The sequence below is a fragment of the Pelophylax lessonae genome (genome assembly GCF_965119305.1).
Source record: "Pelophylax lessonae genome assembly, chromosome: 8".
In the NCBI taxonomy this organism is placed as follows: Eukaryota; Metazoa; Chordata; class Amphibia; order Anura; family Ranidae; genus Pelophylax; species Pelophylax lessonae.
Window position 1 is genome coordinate 210,164,227 of NC_138775.1, and position 17,021 is coordinate 210,181,247.

At 46.1% G+C, this 17,021-nt stretch overlaps 1 protein-coding gene across 10 annotated transcripts in view; it reads right to left on the reverse strand.

Annotated features, from left to right (window-relative positions):
- Nucleotides 1-17,021, reverse strand: part of PRRC2C (proline rich coiled-coil 2C) — a 138,955-nt gene that overhangs the window by 40,097 nt on the left and 81,837 nt on the right. For all 10 annotated transcript variants that reach the window (XM_082266566.1, XM_082266567.1, XM_082266564.1 and 7 more), the window contains 3 exons: nt 15,235-15,565; nt 9,315-9,397; nt 5,990-6,175 (listed from right to left, as the gene is read on the reverse strand). In XM_082266566.1, the coding sequence (XP_082122692.1) occupies nt 5,990-6,175; nt 9,315-9,397; nt 15,235-15,565 (600 nt within the window). The remainder of the gene's footprint in view (nt 1-5,989; nt 6,176-9,314; nt 9,398-15,234; nt 15,566-17,021) is intronic.

Genomic DNA, 17,021 nt, shown 5'->3' on the forward strand with positions numbered 1-17,021 from the left:
GAAAACGCTGATGTCCTGCGAAAATGGGAATGTGAAGATAGGCGTCCTTGATGTCTATGGACGCTAGGACATCCCCTGGATGCAGGAAGGCTGCTACCGTGCGAATGGACTCCATTCTGAATCTTCTTATGTTGACGAAAGAATTGAGTGCTCTTAAGTCCAGAATTGGACGCACTTTGCCCTCTTTCCTGGGTATTGTAAATAGGTTTGAATAAAACCCTTGAAACCGTTCTGTCCAAGGAACGTGGACTACCACTCCTTGTTGTAGTAGATCTGTGACTGCTCTCCGCAGATCTTCTAAACGATCTGAGGATAGTCGGATATTGGAAGGGAAGAATCGCGCCGGTGGGAGAGATCGAAACTCGATCTTGTACCCTGACCTTATGACTTCGCAAACCCATTTGTCCGGGATTCTGGAAAGCCATGGATCCGGGAACCGGCGAAGACGTCCCCCCACCCCAGTTATGGGTGGGGGCGCACCTTCAGGCTTTGGATGGTTTATCTTCAGGTCTGGAGGGGGCGGGCTTTTGCTTGCCCGACCAACGACCCCTGACGCCTCCTGCAGGAGCTTTGGAGGACTTAGTTTTTTCACCCGCTGGACGAAAAAACCTCTTGTGAGCAGAAAAAGAAGGCCCTCGTCTTTGACGAGTTCCTCTACCTTTAAAATTTTGCGGTAAAAAGGTGCTCTTTCCACCGGTGAGATCCTTAATGATCTCATCTAAGTTGGCTCCAAATAGACGCTCTCCTGAAAAGGGGATATTAGCCAATGCTTTTTTGGAACCTTGGTCGGCTAACCAACCTTTTAGCCACAGTGTACGCCTGAGAACCACTGCTGAGACTGATGCTCGCGCCATTAATGGAGTGGCGTCTAACGCCGCATCACACACAAACTGTAACCCCTGTATCATTTGTTCCAACAAATCTGATACCGCCTGAGGGACTTCTTCTAAGTCCTGGCGTAACCACTTGGTCCATTCAGTTACAGACTGCGAAACCAGACCAATAGCTATTATAGGTCTGAAAGCTGATCCAATCAAGGAAAACATGGTGCGAGACATAGCTTCTATCTTGCAATCCACTGGATCTTTAAAAGACGGAGCGTCTTCTAAAGGAATAACCGTGGCTTTATTCAATCTAGCAATTGGTGAATCCACCACAGGTGGTTCTGTCCATTTCTTAATAAGGGTTTCCTCAAACGGATAACGCCTGTCAATGCGTTTAGAAATAGTAAACGTGCGTTTTGGCAGACGCCATTCTTCTTCGATTGGATTGCCAAAACATTTGGGCAATGGAAAAACCTTCGCCACTTTGATGCGTTTTTTAGTCCCAAAAGGGATCTCAGTTTCAGCTATTTCTGATGGAATACCCTGTAACCTTAAGGTCTCTTGAACAGATACAATGAGTGCGTTTACCAACGCTTCCTCTCGGGCTATGGCGGATGCCGAAACATCTTCCTCACTGTCTGAAGAGACAGGACCCGAGACACCAATCCCAGATGAAGTACCTGCAACTGCAGAAATAGGCTCAGAGTCTGAATCCGAGGTTTCAGATAATAAGGGGTTAGGCGGGGGTCGCTTTCTTGCGCCCTGTCCCTGACAAGCCACTTCCACCCGGGACACAAACGTTTCCATAATAGCTGACAATGATTCAATTGTCAATGGGGTGCTGGAGGATCCCGCAGACCCCTCGAGGGGATCCGGAGGAGATACATGAGTGGCAGGGTCCATGTTAATACAGGACACCTTTGCCAGCAAAAACAAAAAAACTTTTTCTTTTTTTTTTTTTTTTTTTTTGTGTGTCTCCCCCTAGCGCAATAGCGCCCCTCAGAGTACCTGCTTCTCGATCCCAGAGAGAGAGAGAGGGACCCCCAAGGCTCACCAACCGATGCAGTGCAGTTTCCAACCAACTGCAGTCAGCGTCTGTCTTACACAGACTGGAAGGAGCTGTTTGCTTTTTCCCGGGTAGAAGGCGTGGCTCCGCCCCCTGTGTACGCCTTCCGGCGTTCCCAGCCCTCCACGAGGTAGCTGGGCTCACAAAACATGGCCGCCCCCATAGAAGAGACATAAGACTCCAAAAACATGGCGGCCGGCGTGACCTGAGGACATACATGCATACGGTCTACGGCAAAATGGCGGCGGACCGCCGATATCGTCTTCCCAGCACATCCACCTGCACTCTGCTAAGAGGTGACATATGGATCTACAGAGATACACTGCACATAAGGTAGGATTATACCTCCTATGTCTGCTGTAATGTTACAGTCTGCTGGGTAGAGTGTTAGCTCTTGAACCAAGTCCACTTCCCACAAACACTGCTGTATTACAAGGGGGACTTGTAAGTATCAGATATATACTGACCATATATGGAGGGGCCCATAATATATACTGCCTCATAATGAGGAAAAAAGGGAACGTTTACTCACCATACCGAACCGACAGGCACCCTCTCTTCACAATACCCTCTCCACCGGGGTGGGGGTTTGTGGACGCCTCGACTCTCTGGTACCTGGCGTCCAAGCGAGACTTTTAACTCGCAAAGTCAGTCCCTTCACTGGGACTCCGTCGCGGCCGACCCAGCGCGGAGCTCTGGTCTGCACGCGCTCGTAGGCAGAAACCGGGGTGACCACTGGATCTCAACATCCAGCCCGTCGCCCGGCCCCGCATACTTACTTGAATATGTCGCGGCCGACCAAGCGCAATGCCATGGTCTGCGCGCGCTCGTAGGCCGGCTGGGGGACCACAAGTGTCGCCCAGTCCGGCATTTTTGCTTGAAGATCTCACAGGAAAAAACACTGGAGAAACTACCTAAAAAATGTCTTTTTCTTAAAGAAAAAAAGTCTTGCCAGGACCAAAAGATCCCAGCAAGGAACTTAGGTCCTTACTCCTGACTAGACAGAAAAAAAACTGATTCCCTGTAGCAGAGAGAGGGAGGATATACCCTCAGGGACTGCCCCTAAGGTGGAGCCAGAACGTTTTGTCTTTCTGCCTAGTCCTACTCCTGCGGAGACAACATAACCCAGCTCTTGAGAATCAAGAAGACTACGTCTGTCAATGAGCGATAGAGAAATAGTAGATTTGGAAGCTGTGTGACCCTTCTTTGGGCCTTCAAGAAGCACAAAGAGGAAATTCAACTGATGAATTGCAGCAGTTGACTTCAGGTAACACCTGACAGCATGAACCATATTTTCAAGGGGTAAGGAGACTTATCCCTCTGCGTCTGAGGCTTTGGACACAGAAGGTAACAATATCCTGGCTGGGATGGAACAAAGAAACCACCTTAGGTAAAAAAAAACTTGGCTGAGGCCAAAAGAACCACCTTGTCATGGTGGAACACAAGGAACAGTTCCTTACAGGAAAGAGCAGCCAATTCTGAAACTCTGATCTGAAGTAACGGTACCGGAACCATGACTGAAGTATTATCCCAAATGGGTTCAAAAGGAGATTCCTGCTCTACAGAAAGTACTAAGTTAATGTGGATGTAAACCCCATTTATGATACCTGACCTGGGCACATATTTGTAGTGTTTACTTATCACTTTCCAAAGCCCTAAGCCCCTTGTCTTTCGGTTGTTTCGTTCCACTGTTATTACCATAATAACTTCTGTCAAGTTCTCAGACACCGGAGATAAATGCAGCTGAAAACTTGTGTCAAGGAAGGAACTTAGAGACGGATAAGCAGAGAGAGCTGGACTATTCACAGCACAGCTCTGCAAGTTTATTCATTACTCTGCCTATGTGGATGGGGGGGTACTTTTCCTCCAATCAGCTCACACACAGTGTATGCCTAGACTCCCCTCCCACTGCTGAAAAAGGAAGAAATATTTGTAACGCAATGTGCACTTTCTAAGGAATATAGAACGCTGAAGACAGAAGATATACATGTAGAACGTATGTAGGGAGATTGGTCTAATCTCTGTATCATCTGAGGCTGTTCACTTCACTGCGTATGTGAGGGCTTACATCCACTTTAAGGTACTATGGAGGCAACAGGTGGAATAATATGCATGGCCCCTTGCACAAAGGAATGCACCAACGATTGTGAAGCAATCACTCTCTGACAAAGAACTGCTAAGGCTGAAATCCCTTGATAGTACTCAAAGCCAGTCCCAGATTTCCAGCCCTGGACCTGTATAGCACCCTGCAGCTGAAAGAAAAATAATAAATTACTAAAGCGGTTATCTCCATGAAGGAGAAGAGGTCCATCACCATTCGGACACTAGCAAAAAACTGAGGATTCATGGAGGGGGGAAAGGTTAGAGGGGAGAAAATTGATCTGGAAAAAGCCAGTTTCCTAATCCCAGATGGAACCATTGAGACACTAGCTATGTTTTTGTGCAGAGACTGCACAGACATGACCATCGCCTAAGAAACTGGCAAAAAAGCTGAAGCCATGCCTAACAGTTAGGGGTTAAAGCGATTGTATAGTCTTTTCTTTTCCTATAAAAATACCAAACATATTTATACTTACCTGCTCTGTTGCAGTGGACTTGCACAGAGCAGCCTGGATCCTTTTCTTGGGTCCCTCATCTGTGATCTTGGTCCCTCTCCTCCTGTTCAGTGCCCCCACAGCAAAAAGCTCGCTATGGGGGAACCCGAGCCAAGTCACAGCTCCCTGTGTCCATTCAGACACGAAGCCCAGCCCCCCCTCTCCTGATTGGCTAGCTGACTGACAGCAGCGGCAGCCAATCTGGAGGAAGAATCTCAGTCAGCTGAGACACTTGTGGACATCGCTGGAGAGAGACGGACCTCAGGTAAGTGTTACGGGGGCTGCTGCACACAGGTTTGTTATCTTAATGCACAGAATGCATTAAATTTAAAAATTAACTTCTGACTCTACAACTCCTTTGAGTCTACAAGGGAATTTCTGTCTTTTTTTGCCAGTGTACAATCAGCTGAAGGTGGCAGTTCAACTATAGGGATGAAGATACCAGTATTCTGGGATTTAGGATGAAGAAAAATAAACTGTGTAAAATTTCTCTTGGTCAAAGAAATATTGACATGTACAGGTTTCTTTTGAGATCTCAAGTTTTTGTGGATCCTCAAAATAGACCTAAAGTGGGCATATGCTTACTAGCTATAACCAACAGTTAAAACGAAGGAACAATTTTTAAAGGCAGACATCAAATTCTTAAGGAATTAACAGGTGAGCTTTACCATCTCCTGTAACACAGTCAAAACGCGTGTACTTCAGAAATGTCCTAGCTTTCAGTAGGACATTTCCACACCAACATACACTGCAGAGGAAAGAACCTGCTGCATTTTTGATGCAGTTAGCAAAGACATCCTTTACAGCATGCTTTAAGAGCATCTAAACAGGACTATTTAATGTGAGTGCAAAGCCATGTACCTACTCTGTGCAGTGGTTTTACACAGAGCAGTCCCGATCCTACTACTCCGGTGCCCTGCCAGTGTTCCGTGTTCCTGGCTCCTCCTCCCCCCCCCCCCCCCCCGAGTGCAAGCTGCTTGCTATGGGGGCACTAGTGCGGGCTTGCTCCCGAGATGCACTGTGATCCACTGATAGAGCGCAGCTCAGCTCTTCCCCCCCCCTCCCCTCCGGCTGTGATTGACAGCAGTGTAAGCCAATGGCTGCCACTGCTGTGTCTAATCCTTTGAGGAGGGAGAGAATGGAAAGAAGAGCCCCAACTCTTGTGCACAGCATTGGATCGAGATCGTGCTCATGTATAGAGGGGAGAGACTGCACTCAGAATCTTTTATCTTAATGCAGAGAATGCATTAAGGTAAAAAAACATCCGCCTTTAGAATCCCTAAGTGGAAGCCAATGATTACACTGCCATCTTGCGTGCATCCTCACTTCATTGATGAGAAAGAAAATGTTAAAGAATCAATACAGTCAATTATTTTAAAGAGATGAGATTACCACAAATAGATTTACAATCAACAGTGGAAACTATTGCTAAATTACAGCACAGTGTAGGAAATAAAAATATAAAAAGACATTAACCAGAGAAAATCATGCACTTTTACAATTACCTTCTGGGTCTTAATTGGACCTGCTCTGGGCTGCTTTTGTCTCTGCTCTTTAGGTTCAGGAAGGTTTTCTGATGCTTTCTCAGAGAGGGATGGTGTACCCTCATTATCACTGCTACTTGATGCAGGGGCACCAAACTGAATAGCTTCCATTGTCAAATCAACAGCATCTTGACTTGTTTTTGTAGGCTAAAGGGTAATAAAAAGTGGCATTTAGCTTGGTTTAAACAATGCTGCAACGCTGGCCAAATCATACAGTAAAAAGATTGTGAAGTAGGATTGTAATTAGGGATCGACCGATAATCGGCAAAGCCGATATATCGAGGGCTGATATGCACTTTCCCCGATATATTGAAATCGGCCACCAAGGTGACAGATATTGCCGATATTTCAGGAAAGTGCTTGTACCGAAGTGATGCCTGCAGCTAGAGGCATCCCCCTGGTACTGACGTCCATAGCCGACGGTCGGCTGTCTTAGTAGCGACAACCGATGTGGCTGAGAAGCTGCTCGGCTGTCATCACAAGGAGCGAGAGGGGACGTCTCTCTCTCCCCCCCCCCCCCCCCCCGGGCTCGTTCAGGTCTCCCGTTCCACCGGAAGACCCGGGCAACCAGCTTGCACGGCCGCCAAAGAGAAGACCCGATCAAAGCCGCATTCAGCTTTGATCAGGTCTCCGTTTAAAAACCTGGAAGTGATGTCATGACATCACTTCTGGGTACTCTGCGCCAAATTAAAAAAAAATGACAGCATTCAAAACAGAAAAACTTGGCGTTTTGAATGCTTTGAAGTGCAGAGGAGGGGTTTGGGGACCCCCCAGATCCTGCCACAACAGTACCTGTCAAAAAAAAAAAAATTTAATGTACGAAAATATCGGCCGATACAGATATGCGATTACCAAAATATCGGTATCTGCAAAAAAAAAAAAAAAACAACGATATTGGTCCATCACTAATTGGAACACTTGTCAGGTTTATTTTGCAGTGTGTGTCCCCATTAGGGAGAATCACCCTCCTTATTTTGTCATATTTACCAGTTTCATTGAAAGTAAAAGAAAATCCCAAAATTGTGGGTTGTCCCCAGAACAGTAATGGAGGAGAAATCTTCCAAAGGGATAGTTCTAGTCATCTTGGTCACAACCAGGGACCTCCTTAATTTCCGGTTTTGGCTATGGAACAGGAACTGAAGTGAAATCTCCCCAATCACATAAAAAAAAAAAAAAAAAAACCTGAGGGGTTATAATACACTGAACAAAATTATAAAACACAACACTTTTGTTTTTGCCCCTTTTTTTCCATGAGCTGGACTCAAAGATCTTAGACTTTTTCTATGTACACAAAAGGCCTATTTCTCTAAAATATTGTTCACAAATCTGTCTAAATCTGTGTTAGTGACTGAGCACTTCTCCTTTGCCGAGATAATCCATCCACCTCACAGGTGTGGCATATCAAGATGCTGATTAGACAGCATGAATATTACACAGGTGTGCCTTAGGCCCCTTTCACACATACGGTCCCGTTCAGTTCAGTCACGTCAAAATGTATCAGGTTGTCATCCGTTTTTCCGTCCGTTGTCATCCGTTTTTCCGTCCGTTGTCATCCGTTTTTCCGTCCGTTGTCATCCGTTTTTCCGTCCGTTGTCATCCGTTTTTCCGTCCGTTGTCATCCGTTTTTCATCAGTTATCTGTTTTTCATCCGTTTTTCGTCCGATCCGTTTTTTTGACGGATAAAAAATAGAGCATTCATCCGTTCAAAAAAACGGACATTGACGGAAGCGGATGAAAACGGATGTTAACTGATGATCATCCGTTGTCATCCGTTTTTACATAGAGATACATTGATGTCCGTTTTTCATCCGTCAACGGATGGATGACAAACGGACAGCATGTGTGAAAGGGGCCTTAGGCTGGCCACAATAAAAGGCCACTCTAAAATGTGCAGTTTTATCACACAGCACAATGCCACAGATGTCGAGAGTTTTGAGGGAGCATGCAATTGGCATGCTGACTGCAGGAATGTCCACCAGAGCTGCTGGCCATGAATTGAATGTTCATTTCTCTACTGTAAGCCGTCCCCAAAGGAGTTTCAAAGAATTTGGCAGTACATACAACAGGCCACAAAACCGCAGACCACATGTAACCACACCAGCCCAGGACCTCCACATCCAGCATCTTCACCTCCAAGATAGTTTGAGATCAGCCACTCGGACAGCTGCTGCAACAATTGGTTTGCATAACCAAAGATTTTCTTCACAAACTGTCAGAAACCGTCTCAGGGAAGCTCATCTGCATGCTCGTCATCTTCATTGGGGTCTCGACCTGACTGCAGTTCGTCGTAACCGACTTGAGTGGGCAAATGCTCACATTTGTTGGCATCTGGCACTTTGAAGAGATGTGCTCTTCACCGATGAATCCTGGTTTTCACTGTACAGGGCAGATGGCAGACAGCGAGTATAGCATCCTGTGGGTGAGCGGTTTGCTGTCAATGTTGTGGATCGAGTGGCCCATGGTGGCGGTGGGGTTATGGTATGGGAAGGCAAATATTATGGACAATGAACACAGGATCTCATCACGGTATCTCTTTGCATTCAAAATGCCATCAATAAAATCCACCTGAGGCCCATTGTTGTGCATTTCATCCACGACCATCACCTCGTGTTGCAGCATGATAATGCACGGCCCCATGTTGTAAGGATCTGTATTCTGTACGCAATTCCTGGAAGCTGAAAACATCCCAGTTCTTGCATGGCCAGCATGTTCACCGGACATGTCACCCATGGAGCATGTTTGGGATGCTCTGGAACCAGCGTATACGACAGCGTGTTCCAGGTCCTGCCAATATCCATCAACTTCATACAGCCATTGAAGAGGAGTGGACCAACATACCACAGGCCACAATCAACAAGATGTGTTGCACTGCGTGAGGCAAAATGGTAGTCACATCAGCTACTGACTGGTTTTCGGACACCCCCCCCCCCCCCATACAGTAAAACTGCACATTTTAGAGTGGCCTTTATTGTGGCCAGCCTAAGCCACACCTGAGCAATAATCATGGTGTCCAATCAGCATCTTGAGCACCTGTGAGGTGGATGGATTATCTTGGCAAAGAAGAAGCGCTCACTAACACAGATTTAGACAGATTGGTGAACAATATTTGAGCGAAATAGGCCTTTTGTGTACATAGAGAAAGTCAAAGTCTTAGATCTTTGAGTATAGCTCATGAAACATGGGGGCAAAAACAAGTGTTGCGTAATTTTGTTCAGTGTATAGATTCAAAATGGAAAAAGTTTTGCCTATAGTTTTACTTCAAGTGGCATTGAAAGTGCTGACTTACCTCAGTGTTGGCATTTGGTACAAATCCTGTGAGAGGTTTATTCCAGGCACTTGATGATTGTGGCTGAGGGTTAATAGGGCCCACTAAAAAAAAAAAAAAAAAGCAATCAATGAATATTTAATACTTTCTGCAATATTGCTTATTTAAAAGCCCAGATTAAACTATAAATCTGATTACTTACACAAGAGTGATCTAAATTGGAATCAATTTGAGATTTTTTTTTTTTTACCATTTTGTCAGTCATGCAGGTTGGGTTGTAAGATCAAAATTTTTTTAGGCCTCTGGAAGATTGAGGAAAATTGCCCCTAAACATTTCAGTTTCTGGCAGCCAAATGTTAAAATTAGTCAATGTGGCCAACTAACACCCCACAGATTTGTTCTGGGAGAAGGGATTTCTAGAATACCTTAACTTCAGCTCCAGAAAGTTTTACCCCCTTCCTGACAAGGCCATTTTTTGCGATACGGCACTGCGTTACTTTACCACTTGTCGACCAGACACCATAGTTATACGGCGGCAGGTCGGCGCAGTCACATGAAACGACATACACGTATGTCGTTTCGTGTAGCAGTTAGTGGGGGCGCGCGTGCTTCGCCAGAGCCAATTGGCAAGAAAGGGAGCCATTTAGCGGGTCCGGTGAATGCAATGTCCGCCGGGCACCCGGCATCGCGCTCCATGGAGACAGAACAGCGGTCTGTCGATGTAAACACAGCAGGCCACTGTTCTGTCAGTGATTAACACAGGGATCCTGTTTTCCTTATATTTAGGAACCTCTGTGTTCATCTAATGAATACAACCCCCATACAGTTAGAAAGCAACCCCTTAGACACACATTTAATCATCCCTGGTGTTAACCCCTTCCATACCAGTGTCATTAGTACATAACAGTGCAATCTAACAAACTCAGTGTTCACAGCCAATCAGAGGAGTAGGGTGGATGCCAATTCATGTTATGAATACTTCCTGTTTCTAGTAATATGCCGTGGGTCTCCCCAAATCGGTCAGGAAGTGGAGTTAGCACAATCCCTGGTTCTTTATAAAACAAATGACTGGGTAATCTGTGACATGTCATTTTAGTATAATATATATATATATATATATATATATATATATATATATATATATAAGAACCACCACCTAACTTCTTATTCACAATTCACAATATATACATAACACAATGAAGTTTATTATACATAGTAATAAAATAGATTAAAATGCTAAAACATTAAAAAATTTGCACAGATTTAATATGCTAAAAGACATATGGTTATTTGTTGTGTACTATCAGATGAATCATTAGGGCATGAAATAATGATCATATGGAGAATTAAAAATAAAATTAAAAATATAACATTTTTTATTTTTATTATAGTTTGCTACAAATTGGCTTTGCCACCGACAGGAAGTGATGTCTTTGAAAACGCCCATTGTAGGCGGGCGAAACGCGTCGACGCACTTCCTTGCAGGCTATCGTCACACAACGTCACTTCCTAAACCACCGTGGAACGCACGCCGGTGTAACTTTAAAAAACCATACCCCGTGGAGAAACCATACCGTCGTCACTTCCGGTCTGAAACAGCTGAGCAGCGCAGCAGTGCGCATGCTCAGAGCCCCGGATACGTAAATGAACATGAAAGAATTTGACAAGTGCACATGCTCGGTGGGCATGAAATTCTCACGGCACTGTGTCTAATGTAATACTTGCGGCGGGTACATTAAAACACTTCGGCTGCAACATTGATCATCTCCTCTGCTATCGCTGCAACTTCCCTCATCTCCGGTAATAAATATAAAAGCGGCGGCGGGAGTATGAGATGTAAATGTGACGGCGATCGCGGCTCTGTGATCCGCTTTTATATTTATTACCGGAGATGAGGGCAGTGACAGGGCGAAGAGCGGAGATGACTGATGTTGCAGATAAGCTGTTTTAATGTAAGCGCCGCAAGTTTAACTACCGTGAGAAATCCATACCCTCCGTAGCTGAACCGGAAGTGACGAGGGTATGGTTTTCTCACGGGTATGGTTTTTTCACGGAACACCGGCACCGTACCCGGAAGCGGAAGCAGAATGGTTTTAGCTGTGACCAATGACTGATTATACGCTGATATTTCAAGAATGTTTGTGAGTAGTTTCTATACATCTTAATTTAATAAATATCATACGGGCTTCACTATTTGGCTCCTTCCCTTGAGCATTTTGAACTGGGAGATACTATAGAGGAGGCTGGAGGTGCTCTGGAGATTTCACCTATCCATCCATCCTGGTTGTCCTGCAACAACTACTGCAGATTTAAGGCTCATTATATCCTGAATTTGGTGAGTGCATCCCCAAAAGGGATTTGTGTGGAGGCACTTTGGCACTTGTGTGGAGCACTACAAGCGCTTTTATTCAGCACGAACACGTATTTCAAGTGGAGAGTTTTTGGACTGCACTTTATTTAGCACTGTTTGCACAATTGATACAATTTTAGTGCACCTTAAATTTTGACTTTAATGATTTAAGCACAGCATTTTTATTCATGTTAAATAATTTTATATTTGGTACAGTTATCTTTATTTATATTATGATTGATCTTAGAGGTTGTCACTGATGCACTTTATATTTTATTAATCTTATTTGATTATTTATATGCCTGGTAGCGCTGTTTTATACATCTTATAAGCCTTAATAGAATAAGCCTGAACAGTCTGTCCGATCCATCTGGAAATGGTCACTGCAGAAGCAGCCAGGCCCTTGCGATGTCCATCTGTAAAGACAAATAGTGAGTCTGATTTCCTAAAAGATTCCGTAGCTGCCAGATACACCCTTATTGCCCGAGCCACATTCAGGGAGTGCAAGACAACTTCCTTAGGATACTTAGGCTTTGGACACAGGGAGGGCAACACAATGTCTTCATTCAAATGAAGTCAGAGACGAGCTTCGGGAAGGAACGATGGACATGGACGCAGAACCACCTTATCCCTGTGAACCACCAGGTAAGGTGAAACACAACGTCACCAGTTCCGACACTCTGCAAGCAGAGGTGATAGCCACCAAAAAAAGGCCACCTTCTGGGAAAGCATAAGCAGGGTAATCTGCTGAATATTTTCAAAGGGAGGCTTTTGGAGAACTGACAACGCCAAATTGAGGTCCTACGGCAGCAATGGAGTCCGCACTGGAGGGACCAAGTGTCGCACACCCTGGAGAAAAGTACACACCAAGGCGTGTGGGGCCAACAGGCGTTGAAAGGCTGGGCGCTGCACAATCCCTCGGAGAAAAGCCAAGATCTGAGCCACGAAAAGGAACCAGGGTGAACCCAGAGGTATTCACAACACACAATGTACGTCTTTCACGTACAATGGTAAATCTTCCTAGAAGTAGATTGTCTATCTTTTAACAGCCTAGAAATCACTAGTCAGACAACCCTCTGTCCTTCAGCACCTGGCTTTCAACAGCCAAGCTGTCAAAGCCAGCGTCTGTAAAGCAGGATGAAAGATTGGCCCTTGGGAAAGCAGATTTTCCCTGAGAGGGAGTCTCCAAGGAGCATCTGCAACCAGCCGTACCAAATCGGCGTACCAAGGACTCCAGGACCGCCATCAGTGCATCGATGGATGGTTGGGATCCGGAGGGCCCCGCCGCCTCAGAGAGGGGATCAGGTTGGGAGATGTCCTTTAAAGACTCCATGAGTCACCAGGGGGACCCCACAAATCGTGTAAAACAATGCACGGGACAACCCCCCACTGTGCTGGCAGCACCACTCGGTCGCCAGGCACAAGCACCAAGCGATCCTCAGCAGAGAGGGAGAGAATCCCACCAGACTCACCACCCAGCAGAAAAAGGCACCTGCAGCCACCAGGAATCACGTGCGGCAATTAGGAAGTGAAAGGATCCAGGAGTCAGCACCCGAAGACGAGGAGGGGCTCCCACTCCCGAAATCGCCGCCCACAGGGCTCCACTGTCATGGCTGCCGCTATTTTCAATGGCAAACCACTGCAAAATGGTCGCCGGACTACACAAACATGGCCGCCGGGTATAGAAACACAGGCCACAACAAAATGGCAGCCCCATGCGACACCACAAGGCTTACAGGGACCCAGGAGGGAACCCAGGCCTCAAGGACAGACCCAGGCAGGACGGGGGGAGCAGCCACCAGGTACACGCCCTCCGCACAGTCACCAGCGGTGCACCCCCGCGGCCCCTACCCTACCGCTAGCAAAGCGCCCTGCTCCCACCCCAGGTGGTGGACCAGACCACCAACACAGTCCAACATATGGGGAGAGGGGAGGTGGGAGATGTGGAAAGGGGGGGGGGAGGGAGGTTGCCAGACAGGAAGGAGGGGAACCCTGGGGTCTGACTGTCCCAAGGAGGGGCCTAGGTCCACCCCAAAACCCTCCAGGGGGAGACAGCTACTTACCATACCAGGAACAAGGGGGGGCACTGCTCCAGACAGAACCCCTTGACATCGAAATGGGGAACTGTTGGCCAGGAAGACCCGTATGCGACCTCCTGAGGCGTTTTAACTCGCATGCCAGCCCCTGTCCATTGGGGCTATGTCGCGGCCAACCTAATGCGGAGCTGAGGTCTGCGTACGCTCGCTGCCCAGACTGGGATGACCACCGGATCTATATTATCCTGCCCGCCACCCTGTCCGGGAGTTGACTGTAGAACTCACAGGAAAAATCTATAAGGAAACAAATTGCCAGGACCAAAGATCCCAGCAGGAACTAGTGACCAGGCAGAAAAAAACTGGGTGCCTATAGCAGAAAGAGGGAGTATACCCCCTTGGACCACCCATGGGCGTAGCCAGACTTTCTGCCTAATGTCCTACTCCTGTAGGGGGCAGAATAACCCAGTGGTCATGAAGATCTGACGCTGTGTCTATCAATGAATGAAAGAAATAAATATGCACTGTCATGCAATGACATGGCTGAGAAAGGGTTATTGGGCGATCAAAGGGTTAAATGTGTGCCTAGTTTGTGCTTACTCACTGTGGGGGAGGTGCTTTGACTAGGGGAAAACAAAGATCAGTGTTTCTGCTTTGCAAAAACACAGGATCAATGCCTTCCCTTCTGACAGAATGACGATCTGCCTTGTTTACATAGGCAGATTGTGGTTCAGCCTGTGTCAAAGGCAGGAGCCGGCGGACAGTCTGCGGTCCCTAGTGCTGGGCTCCCACTGCGTATAATAACAGCGGGTCGCTGGTGGAGTGTGAAAGCCCCACCACCCCCCCCCCCCCCAGACCTGGAAGTGTCAGATCCCATATTAGACATGTGATCTGGCGCAAAGCGGCCGCCCTGCCGCAGTATATCTACGGTGGGCAGTTGATAAAAAAAAATAATGTTCTTGAGCAAGAAACATACATTCCACATGAATAATTATGCTACCAAAATTAGTATGTGCTGTAAATTGCCTCCAGAGTTACTCATGTATCTTTTTTACTGCCATTTTGCTGAAGCCCAGAGCACCAGTAAATCATAAAGCCAAACAAAACCCATCAGTGTAAAAGGTTTTGAATAACATGGCTAGCTGTCACATTTGCTTGTTTCATCACAAACTGTCAAACCATCAAATGGCTGGTTGCAGAACAGAAGCATCTTCCTTGGCTGTAAAGGATCCGAGGGTTTAAATTCGCTTTAAGGCTGTCGGCAGATCAGCCTCTACAAATTCAGCAGTGCCTAAAAATCGAAAGCAACCGAGTATGTGCAGAGCAAAGTGAGAGTGTATTACTGGATTTTAAATTGTAGAGATAGTTATTTTTAATATTTTACATAGCTATACCTACAAAAGGGGCCAGCCTGAAGTGATCTAGCAGGACTTTATTTTCTTACTTAAGTTTCACTTTAAAATTTCTAATGGCATTGCACCAAAGTCCCATTTAATCAAACACATAGGAAAAAGGTCATATTACAATAAAACATTACTTATATCTAGAGGACACTCACATTTCTTAGACAAGTCATTTAAAACACTTGGAGCAGCCATTTTGTTTTCCCACAGCTCTGTTCCTAGTGAAGCTGACGGTTGTGGAGGTGGTGGAGCTTTTACTGACGTAGGAAAGTCGGAGCCATTTGTTGTTGGCTGGGACTGGACAGGTAATGGAGGCTGACCCGATGGCAATGATACAGGTACAGGCTGCGGTAATCCTTGTGCTGATAAGCCAGAAGACTGAGCTTGTAAAGCTGCTGCTTGCTGCTGCTGTTTCTTCACAAATCGAGGTGGAAGCTTGGAATTCTGGCCTCTTCCTTTTTCACCAGAACCTTTTTTGTTCCACACCTACAAAATAAAAGTCCAGATCGATCTTTTCAATAAAATAAATCATAGTAATATTAGGAAAATAACAGACTTCCTAAAAAACAAAACTGGATTTTTGCACTGAATATAAATTTTATTTCTTGGAGTCTATTGAGGGATACAGGAATTGTTAGACATTCATATTACATTATCTGCTACAGATGAAATGGGCTACAAAAATCATTAGCCAGTAAAGGAAACCCTTCTCACAACCATCATGCCTCAGTTTTGTTTTAGTAAAGTAGTACTGACAACATGAATATATCTGCAGATGGGGAGGAACTTTTGCCCTTCAATGGACTCCAAGAAAAGGATTTGATGGCATGCAAGTCATATTTTCGCTCTCATCCTCTACTCACATCAAGTGAAGAATGCGGTGTCTGATTATGGTCTTTACTGGACGTAACCTTCCTCTTAGAATGCTAGCCAGAGCTCTTCGTGAAATCAGCTTTGGGAAATGGGAAAGTACTTCTCTGACTGCAATCTGGTCATCAGGTCTGTACCAATAGAGCAGGGGGTCTTTAAACTATGGCCCTCCAGTTGTTCAGGAACTACAATTCCCATCATGCCTAGTCGTGTCTGTGCATGTCTGTTTTACAATGCCTCATGGGATGTGTAGTTTAGCAACAGCTGGAGGGCCGTAGTTTTAGGATCCCTGCAATAGAGTGTCTTCAAACAGTGCAGCTTATGAAAAGCATCTTCAGCCATGACACATTCACCTTCCCATCATTTTTTCTTAGGCCACCTGTACATCCAGCAGACGCGCCTGCTCAGCGGGGGATCTCTCTGATCCCCAGCTGAGCAGGCGGATGACAGATCCATGTCCGCTGCAGTATGCATAACGGACAGACACAGCCTGCTCTCCTCTAGGGGGTGGTCAGATGGAAACAGTTGGTCAGTCTGTTTCTATCCAACTGTCATCCGATCCGATCTGCCGGACGGAAAACGTATCCCCATCCTTCTGTTTTTGGTGGCTTGGATCGCATGCCTGTGGCTGTCAACAGACATGTTGTCTGACATACGCCACTCCATAGAGAGCTATGGATGGTCTGATGGGGTCTGCATGAAAAACAGACAGGCGGACCTGATCAGAACGTTCCTGTGAAAGGGCTTTAAAGTCACGTTTCTGGGGAATACCTGAAGCCAACCACAGGAAAGAATAAGGAAGCAGCAGGGATATGACAACCCTATCCCTAGCAAGACACATGTAGACCTGATAAATCAGGGAAAATGGTTACCTCTATCCTTTTAAAAACGGTCTGCAGCCTTGTTTTTTAAAGGAATTCTGTTTTTCACAACCCTCTTTCGATGAGCCCATTCACACTAGAATACAGTGTGGGAAAGTCGCGTTCCGTGTGGCTTCTCGCACTGTCCTTGCTCCTCTGCTGCGGAGGGGTTCATGCATTTGCCTGCACCGGATTGCATGGTACAAAAGTAC